Source organism: Hemicordylus capensis, chromosome 6 (assembly GCF_027244095.1).
Source record: "Hemicordylus capensis ecotype Gifberg chromosome 6, rHemCap1.1.pri, whole genome shotgun sequence".
NCBI classification, from domain to species: domain Eukaryota; kingdom Metazoa; phylum Chordata; class Lepidosauria; order Squamata; family Cordylidae; genus Hemicordylus; species Hemicordylus capensis.
Window position 1 is genome coordinate 13,615,249 of NC_069662.1, and position 10,458 is coordinate 13,625,706.

A 10,458-nucleotide genomic window follows, 5' to 3' on the forward strand; every position below is an offset into this window, starting at 1 on the left:
CAAACAGGGGTCGCTTATTCCTTTTTACCTGTTTGTCCACAAGATGTTGTAATATTAGACAGTGGTCTAATCCAGATCTGTTAGCTCTAAATCCTGCCTGCTCATCCTCAATAACGCACTCCTGCTCCATCCAAGCACATAGTTTGACACAGAAGTGCTTGGCATAAAGTTTACTTATGATATTTAAAAGGCTTATTGGTCTATAATTAAAGGGATCATCCCTTCTGCCTTTCTTATGGATGGGAACCACAATCGCCGTTCCCCAATCCTGGGGGAATTGTGCTGTTTGATCAATATGTGTGAAGAGAGCAGCCAGCACAGGAGCCCACCAATCTTTGTAGAGCTTCAGAAGTTCCGGCGGGATACAATCGTTTCCAGGTGCTTTCCTGCATTTCAGTTGCATGATTAATTGCTCTATCTCTTTAGTGGAGACCGGAGACCAGTGTGGTAATGAACCTATTTGAAGGGGGCCTTGGGGAGAGATATCATTATAAAGTGCCCGAAAATGAGTTTCCCATCATTCTTGGGTTATTGAGCAGGCCTGAGTGGAGTGTATCTTATTATTTGCTATTGAAATTAGTCTCCAAAAGCTCATTGAGTCATTGTTCTTCACTGCACTTATTAAAAGTGACCACTTCTTTTGTGTATCAGCCCTTTATTTTAATCTAAGAAGGGCTTTATATTCCTTTTTCTTTTTCGATATTTCTATAACCAGGTCTGCAGAGGGATTAGAGCTAGCATATTTTGAAAGAGTAACAAGATGTTTTTTAGCCCTAATACACTCATAATCGAACCATTTTTTAGGGTGGTAAGATTTTAGTTCTGATCTGGCGTGGTCCGGTTTGGTTATTAAAGCTTTAATTGAGCAAATAAGGATCTCATAGTTCTCAGTGACACAATGGTCTCTATCCTGGTCGGTTAAAACACCGAGTAGATTCGTCCTAGTCACTTTGCCAGTCTCTCAGTTATATTCATGAGTGTTCAGGTGTTGCCTGGAAAATGAAACTGGCAGGCATACAGAACAAGGATGCAGAGGTGAAGGGAGAGAGCAGCTAAATAGACCTGGTGCAGTAGGGAAGCAGCAATTTATTAGACCCTTCCCCTCCCCAGGAAGCCCTCTGGGCCACCTGAAAATCTGCACAGCCCTCAGGGACATATTTTCAGGTGGAACACCTGAAGAGAGGGCTTTTGGGGGTAGGGGAATGTGCAGAAAATTGCTGCTTCCCTGCTGAGCATGTGCAGTTAGTTAGGCAGTTCTGTTAGATGGCTTTCTTGCTGCACTGCCGCAAGAAACATTCCCCGGTGTTTGGGCAAAACCCTTGTGGTTTTCCATGCTCTGGAGATAGCGCTTCTGCTAATGTCATAGGTGTTCAGCTGTGTATGCAGGGAACAGGGGATAGAGAGGACCTCATTCAGGTCTGTCATAATACTCCCTCTCTCCCCTGCCAAGCGGTTACAATACTGGTGTATGGTGGAGGGGTGGGGGTTTGCATCCGGACAGACAGTGGATAATACTCTTTTTATTCCTTCCTAATTGTTCTTTCCAGTGCATGACTCTACTCCTGCCTCCCCTGAGTGGAGGCTGTCTTTGAAGCTCTATTAGAGTCAAAACCTCTGAAAGGAAAATCAGACACACCAATACAAATATTCTCAGCAGGAATATTGATCGGTATTGCTACATCTTTCACATTAACCTATGATCTTAGGAACTCACCCTCATATTGCTGAAATGGAGAGGATGCCACCTTTTCTTTATGGAGGGCAGCAGCATCTCTATGACCTCCTTTGTCATACAGCTGTATGACAAATGGCGATAGTAAAGTATAGATCAGTGATAGAGCATCTTTTTTGCATGCAGTGGGTCCAAGGTTCAATCCATGACACCTCTAGGTCGGGCTGGGAAAGACTCCAGCCTGGAACTTTGGATAGCCATCACCAGTCAATGTAGACACCATTGAGCAAAAGTCTGACTTGGATTAGAGCAGTTTCCTATGTCCCTAGGAATTAATGAAGGGGAGCTTTCTCCCAATGGCTGCATATCAACAATGGGGAAAGATGTACTGGCTGCATATCTGTATGTCAGAAAAAATATACAGCTTGTCTTAAAGTCATTCAGCTATGTTTGTTTGTTTAACACATTTGTATTCTGCCCAAAACGCAAGTCTCTGGGCGGTTTACAACAAAACAATAAAAACAACCAATAAAAAGATTAAAACATTTCAACCATTAAAATTTAAAATGTTAAAACTATTAAAAACACAATCAAACTATTATATGTTGTCTTCCATACTTGCAAGCAGAATATATATAAATGCAATAGACTTGTTTTGCTGATCTATGCATGTAAAACTACATTAAAATCTCATTGCAGTTTAATGCCTAAAAATTACCAGCATGTTCTTGCCTTCATCTTTGCAATTCAAGAGATCAACAGGAATGACCATCTCTTACCCAATATCACACTGGGATTGGAAATCTATGACAATGCTTTCAATCCACTGAGAGCCATTTGGAACACTCTGCAGTTCCTCTTCACAGGTCAGGGGAATCCCTTGAATTACAACTGTGACGGGAAGCAGCAGCTAGTCCTCGCCATTGGTGGGCTCACCTCCTCAAATTCCATGCAGATGGCCAGTGTCTTCAATACCTACAAGATCCCACAGGTATGTCTGTTCCTACAGAGGAGTAGCTGTAGTCATTCAGAAATGGTTATGTTCCTGAGGTAGCTCAGTTTGGAAGCAGCTTTTGAGAAGAAAGGGCTTCCTTGTCTGGAGGAGGAAAACGTCTGTTTTCGTTCCTAAAGAAGAAAGCAAAAGGGCAAGCAAACCAACCAACAAGGGGGAAAGGACAAGGTAAGTTTGTAAGGGCTAGTCTTTTATTGTGTTTAATTTTTGGCTATACCCCTACTAATTGTGCAAAGAGGCACCTTTTTGATGTGGTGATGATTCTCTTTATTTAGCAGGGGGAGAGTAACTGGCCCAATCCAACCGCAGCACGGTACCTCCAATGACTGTTGCTGGTGTCTATATTACTTTTTAGATTGTGAGCCAGTCAGGGACAGGGATCCATCTTATTTATTTATTATTTCTCTATGTAAACCACTCTGGATACTTTTGTTGAGAAGTGGTATATAGATATTTGTTGTTGCTGGCTAGCTAGGGGTTCATTTTTGACAGGGCAGTTTCAATTTCAGTTTTAGTTGTGCCTAGAGAGAAAATGGGTGGGGATTAGCAACCGCTATGCTTTGAAGGTGGCTCATTTTGGAAGCCACCCTTGAGAAGACAATGCTGAGACAAGGGCAGTTTTTCTTTTTGGAGATCTGTGAGCAGGAGTTTGGTAACAGACATCAAATGAGTTTTGTGAGGGGTTTAGTAGGGAAGTTGCATGTGGGCCCAGAAGTGGTCTCCCTTTATCAGAAACGAGACACCAAGCATGAAAAAGTGAGTACTGCCCCACTTTTGTAACTTTCCTGGAGGAAGAGCTTGATACCTTTAATTAGATGATGATTGCAGCTTAGACCAATCTGTGAAGGAAACAATCTCTATGTCTGCATTCACACAGAACATGAAACCAGAGGTGAAGTGACCTCCAGTTTCAAAAACTGTATGTCTGTTTGTGGACAACCACAATTTCAACAGAAAATGAAGTTGAGGTTTTCCTCCTCTGAGAGTGATTTGCCTTTTTGGTTTGTAATGAGGATTACCACTTGGACAGTTCCACCAGAGGACTTGGAACCACAGTTCCAAACCAGAGTTTGTTATATGCAAATGAAGCCACTATATTCTAAATTCTAAATAACCAATAAAACCAGTTATGAAGCAAGAATGCCTGCAGAAGAGGGGGTGCCTCCCAGAGTGTGACTATCTGCCTGAGGTGCAGAAGTTGTGGGTGTGCGTTCGGTGCAAAGAGCTCCTGGCTCTCAGGTAACAAGTGCATTCTCTTGAAGCCAAGATGGCGGACCTGGAGAAGCTCAGGGAAGCAGAGAGGTTTGTGAATGAGACCCTCAGGAATGTGATAGAGGGATCCTATTACCATGCTCACAGCTCCTCTACTCTCATAGATGATGATGATGATGATGATGATGATGATGATGATGATGATGATGAATTCAATTTCTATACCACCCTTCCAAAAATGGCTCAGGGCAGTTTATACAGAGAAATAATAAATAAATAAATAAGATGGCTCCCTGTCCCCAAAGGGCTCACATTCTTAAAAAAAAAAATGAGATAGAAACCAGCAACAGTCATTGGACGTACTGTGCTGGGGGTGGATAGGGCCAGTTACTCTCCCCCTGCTAAATAAAGAGAATCACCACAGTGAAAGGTGCCTCTTTGCCCAGTTAGCAGGGATGAAGATCTTAGGGATGCAGGGCATCAGTCTGAAGAAGTCAGGAATGCTCTCTTAGAAGGGACACCTTCCTTGGGTAATGCTCCCAAATCCTCTCACACAAAGGATACTCCTCCGGGGATTGGGGACCTCCTAGTAGTGGGCAATTTGATAATTAGGAACTGGGGAAGGTGAAGAAGAGTGCAACAAAGATGATCAGGGGCATGGTGCACCTTTCTTATAAGGTAAGTCTACAGTGTCGGGGGCTTTTTAGTTTGGAAAAGGGGTGGCTATGGGGAGACATGATGGACGTTTATAAAATTATGCATGGAAAAGAGAGAGTGGACAGAGAGAAATCTTTCTCCCTCTCTAATAAATCTCATGGGTCTGAAGGCCAGGTAAAATAGGAACAACTAAAGGAAGTCATTTTTCACAGAGCAGAAAATTAATCTATGGAATTCTCTGCTATGGGATGTGGCAAATATACAGTAGAACAAAAAAAAAAAAGGCATGCCCTCACCTCTTGCCAGTTGGCTTCTCAGAGGCATCTGGTAGGCCACTGTGTGAAACAGCAAGGCTGTTCTTATGTTCTTGAATGGAAAGGTTTTCATCTCCTTCCAAGTTCTTAGAGTGTTTTCTCAAAAAATTAAGGAATAATTACTCAGTCCACTGTGCAATGTCTTGTTTTCAAAAGATTATTATTGTCATTTTCTTTCAATATTAGGGCCACAACTCCCCTGAACACATTTTCTTTCAAACTGTGTTTCAACCTTGCCCCAGCTTTCACTTTCAAGTAGGAATAGTCTTTAATCTTTCTTCATCCTGTTTAGAATCCTATCCCAGTATAAGACTCAATGGTACCAGTCGTTCCTACTCAAAATAGAAGTATTGTCCTATCTGAAATATTTGATGGAAGCTAAAATTTAGTGAATTGAAGAAGTAATACCTTGATCAAGAACAAAGGGATGTCCTTGTAATAATGTTTTTAAAAAACAAAAAACAATTTTCCCCCCTTTTAGCTGAGTTATGGATCTTTTGACCCTGTGCTAAGTGATCAAACCCGGTTCCCTTTTTTCTTCCGGATGGTTCCAAGTGAAGACCTTCAATATATTGGGATTATTTTGCTGCTGAAGCATTTCAAGTGGAATTGGATCAGTCTGCTCACATCAGATGATGACAGTGGAGAAACATTTCTCCAAAATATGAGACCAAGACTTCTCCAGAGCAATATTTGTATTGCTTTGGCACAATCCATTCCAAAAGTAACTAGTCACACATCAAATACACACACTAAAAAAATGCTGGTGGAAATAGCGAATGCTGTCTGGAAGGAAGCAAAGCTGAATGTGGTTCTTGTCTATGGGGATATTCATTCTGTGGAGGGTTTACGAATGATCTTAGAATACTGCGAATTTGATCTTAAGTTTCCATTGGAGAGAGTGTGGCTCATAACTGCTCAGTGGGATTGCACAACTCTTTCTTCATGGAATAAATTCACAGGGAAATCCTTCAATGGTTCTTTGTCATTCACACTTCACAGAAAAGTGGTTCCAGGATTTCAGGAGTTCCTGGAGAGTATAAATCCATACCAGTCTATGATATATTTCATCCATCAGTTCTGGTCGTATGCATTTCTCTGTTCACTCCCAAAGCATGGCTTATATGTTCCAAATCAAGACAACTGCTCTGGGGAGGAGAAACTGGGGAGACTCCCTGAATCTGTGCTTGAAATGGGCATGTCTGGGCAGAGCTATAACATCTACAATGCTGTTTATGCTGTAACACATGCTCTCCATACTATGTATTCTTCGAAAACTAAACAGAAGGAAATGGAGAAACTCGGGGGAAAGAGTCTTCTGTTACAGCCTGTATGTGTTTCCTCCTCCTTGTTTGCATTTCACTTCTCATTGCATTAGTTCATAACTCATAATAGCAGTTCTGTGATATAATGTCTGATTGTGGCATGCAGTTCCTGACATCCTGACTAACAAAGCACTGGTGAAGCAGTGTGAGGTAGCTTAGGCTGCGAAAGAAGAAACACCCAGAATCCCCCATGAACTTCATGGCTAAATGGGGATTTGAATCTGAATTTGGGAAATTCAAGTGGAAATAAAATCAAATTGCCCTTTTAAGGGGTGACACAATTATCATGCTTTTCAACAAAAATAAATTTCAGGAAGCAAACCTTATATCAAACATCTTGTAAATGTTTATTCAATATTCAGTATTGTTTGATGTTTTAATTTATATGTGAATATTCACTGCTGTAAGATCCTGTAATATTCTTCAACAGATATTGCTATTGCCTCCAGTGGCTTGCTACCAATATAAACATGCTTAAAGGTATATTCCTGATAGGTATATAGTATTTCTTCTCAGTGACATCTTCCAGTTGGTGATCAAGGGATTTGTGGTTAAAGTGATAATTTTAATGCAATTTTCCACAATTTGACCCAGGGTGTGAACTTTTTCTCCTCCCACTTAGCTTCATGCTTTTCTGAGCAATATCCATTTCAACAATAGTGCTGGGGAAGAAATCTTTTTTGATGAGGAAGGGAGCGTGCCATCAGGATACGATATCATCAACTTGGTCACATTCCCCAATGACACCTTCCAGAAAGTCCAAACTGGAAGGATGGATCCCCTGGCTCGTGAAGGAAAAAGGTTCACCATGAATGGAAGTGCTACTGTATGGAACCACAAGTTTAAAGAGGTATGGAGACCTGTCTCGCCTCACCTTGCTAGGGTCCCTGACTTTAAGGGGTTTTCTCACAACCCAGCTCCAATATCATGAGTCAAGAGGGTTGGGAGGGAGAAATGGGCTGAAAGGAATGGAGTGCCCTGATGGGGGATGCTCTGTTTCTCTCCTCTGGGCAATGCTCCAGGAGTCTCAGATTGAGGACTCCAGCAGTAGGGTCCAGGTGACCTTCCCCCACCCCCGACAGAGGAAATTATCAGCCTGACCCCAGACTTGCCTTGACCATGTTTGATGCCTCTGACCTCTTTTTGTCTGCCTGCAGTCAGACCCAACCTTGCTTTTGCCTGGTTCAGGGAGTAGAGCCTGAATATGTGGATATTTGGTTTTGAGAATAATAGAAGTGTGGGGAAATCAGAACATACTTCCTTGTTGTTCCTGTTAGATGCAACCCCGTTCCCGGTGTGTTGAGAGCTGCCATCTTGGATCCAGCATGATTGCCCAGCAGGGAAGACAAGTTTGTTGCTATGATTGTGCTCAGTGTCCTGCAGGAAGGATTTCAATACAGACTGGTAAAAATATGTATATTGGGAAACCAAATCCAAATGTTTAAAATTCTCTATCTGATTTTGTACATCAAATAGATGACTGAATTTCTCAACATATTTCTGTTGAACTCAAGTACCCTCTGTGCACTACACCTCCACTCACCCTGGGCCACCCCAGCACCCCCCAAGTGCAATTATGGGGCTGCTGAAACCTCCATTATTCCCTATTGAGAAAAACCTTAAAAACGCGTAAACTTCAAAAATCACTTTAAAATGATCCCTTTGCCCAATTCCTTTGAAATAATTCTTGCAGCTTACTTGCCCCCTTTGGACACTACCACCCACCACACTCCACCCTGGGCCACCGGTTTCCCCCCAATGTGAAGAGATGCACTTGCTGAAACCTCCATCATTCCCTATTGAGAAAAACCATAAAGACACTTAAATTTTAAAAATCACTTTTTAAAAAAAATCAGCCCTTTTCCCAATTCCTTAGAAATAATTCTGGTAGCTTCCTTGCCACCACTAGGCACTACCATCAACTATACTCCACCCTGGGCCATCCCTTTCCCCCTGACATGAAGGAGAAAATCTTAAAGAAGTGTGAACTTCAAAAAAATCACCAAGAATCAGCCATTTGCTCATCTTCTCTGAAATTTGAGTGGTAGCCTCCACCCATTAGGCACTTCCATCCCATACCATTCTTTTGGCTCCAGGACCAGTTTTTTGGATGATAATCAGTTCATATTCAGATTTGGATTAATTCTGAACCGAATCGAATCTAGGGTGATTTGGATGGGTCAGATTTGGATCCGAAATGAAACAGATGTTTTGATTTGGGTCCAAAATCAAACATCAAATATCCGTAATGCACACCCCTAGTGTAGATCACAGATAAAATGAAATAAATCATTAAATTAAAAACTATAAGAACAGCAAAAATAAGAGCAACTTAAAATCTATCAACGTCACATGAGAGGGAACAAACGTTAACAACCCAGTCTGTAGTAAAACAAGCCAGTCAGCAGATTCCAGTTAAAGTTGAACAATGTTTGTGTATCTTGGCAAAACAAAGACTTTGTTGATGTATTTCAGATGCAGACCAGTGTGAGATGTGCCCAGAAGATCAATGTCCAAATGAGAAACAGGATCAATGCATCCCCAAAAGAATAACTTATTTATCCTATGGAGAACCATTGGGAGTGGTTTTTATTTCTTTTTCTCTTTTGTTTTCCCTGATCACCTTTGCTGTGATTGGGATCTTCGTTCTGTTCCGCAAAACTCCCATTGTGAAAGCCAATAACTGGAGCATTACCTGTATGCTACTCTTCTCTCTGCTGCTTTGCTTTCTCTGCTCCTTCCTATTCATTAGTCAGCCTAGGAAGGTGACCTGCCTCCTCAGACAAACCGTGTTTGGCATCACGTTTACTGTTGCTCTTTCTTCTGTGTTGGCCAAAACCATCACTGTTGTTCTGGCCTTCCTGGCCACCAAGCCGGGACACAGGTTGAAGAGATGGATAGGGAAGAGGCTGGCAGTATCAGTCATCATTCTCTGTTCACTTATTCAAACTGGAATCTGTGCTGTGTGGCTGGCAAACACTCCCCCTTTCCCAGAGTTTGACATGCACTCTCAGATCAGTGAGATCATTGTGCAATGCAATGAAGGCTCAAACACCATGTTCTACATTGTCCTGGGCTACATGGGTTTTCTGGCCACCATCAGCTTCACTGTGGCCTTCCATGCTAGAAAGTTACCTGATAGCTTTAATGAAGCCAAGCTGATCACCTTCAGCATGCTGGTCTTTTGCAGTGTTTGGGTGACCTTTGTTCCAAGCTACTTGAGCACCAAGGGGAAATACATGGTGGCTGTGGAGGTCTTCTCCATCATGGCCTCTAGTGGTGGACTGTTGAGTTGTATCTTCCTCCCCAAATGCTACATTATTATTCTTAGACCTGATCTGAACACCAGAGAGCAACTAGTAAGGAAACAATATTGAGACACTGGACTCTTTCTGCCTTTTCTTGTTCTTCGGCACCATGTCTCTCATCATTATATTCCCATATTAGTAGTGAAGGAAGGCGTAGATTAGAGAATACAGTCAACATGGTTGGTATCGGTGACTAAGCGTGGGTGATATCGGGACAATGGGAGGAACTGTGGAAGAGCTGCTTGAACAATGAGCCATATTGCACAGCTCTGGCACTGCTTTGAAGGACACATCCGTCCGGCAGCACCATGTGTCCAGAATGCAGCACTGGATGTCAGCCAGCCTACAGTGTGGGCCACAGACTAATAGTTCTCTCAAAGAAGGGAGATAACTGTAGACAGGCTTATACTTAAGGTTAGGTGAAAAAAGAATGGCTCACAACCAGACTAACGCAGTGTGTGGGCATCCAATGAAGCACATGTGTTTGACATGCATTCCACATTCATCCAGATCATGGTGCAGTGCAATGAAGGGTCTGTTACATGGGTTTTCTGGCCATCATCAGCTTCACTGTGGCCTTCCATGCTAGAATGTTACTGATGGATTTAAATTTTATTTATTTATTTATTTATTTATTTTATTTGTATTTAACATATTTTTATACCGCCCAAAACTTACATCTCTGGGTGGTTTACAACAAAAACAAGAAATTTTAAACACAACAATTTAAATTATTTAAAACAATATTCTAAAAACAACATTAAAACAATTTAATGAAGCCAAGCAGATCACCTTCAGCATGCTGGTCTTCTGCAGTGTTTGGATGCCAGGGCTGGACTGGGGGCACTGAGAGGGCGGTGGAATGTATGTGGGGAGGGAGCCAGGATTTGAGCAAAATGGCTACTTAAGGGTGCGAGTATTCATTGCTGCCAAGTGCAGCAGGGCGCAGTCAACATGG

At 42.1% G+C, this 10,458-nt stretch overlaps 1 protein-coding gene across 1 annotated transcript; it reads left to right on the forward strand.

Moving 5' to 3' along the window:
• Positions 1-295: 295 nt before the first annotated feature.
• Positions 296-9,533, forward strand: LOC128330904 (vomeronasal type-2 receptor 26-like; the record flags this gene model as incomplete). The annotated part of the gene is made up of 6 exons (XM_053264267.1): positions 296-378; positions 2,372-2,663; positions 5,349-6,197; positions 6,815-7,042; positions 7,470-7,596; positions 8,668-9,533. Coding segments are annotated over exons 1-6 (2,445 nt in total), but the record flags the coding sequence as incomplete, so codon positions are not given.
• Positions 9,534-10,458: the final 925 nt, after the last annotated feature.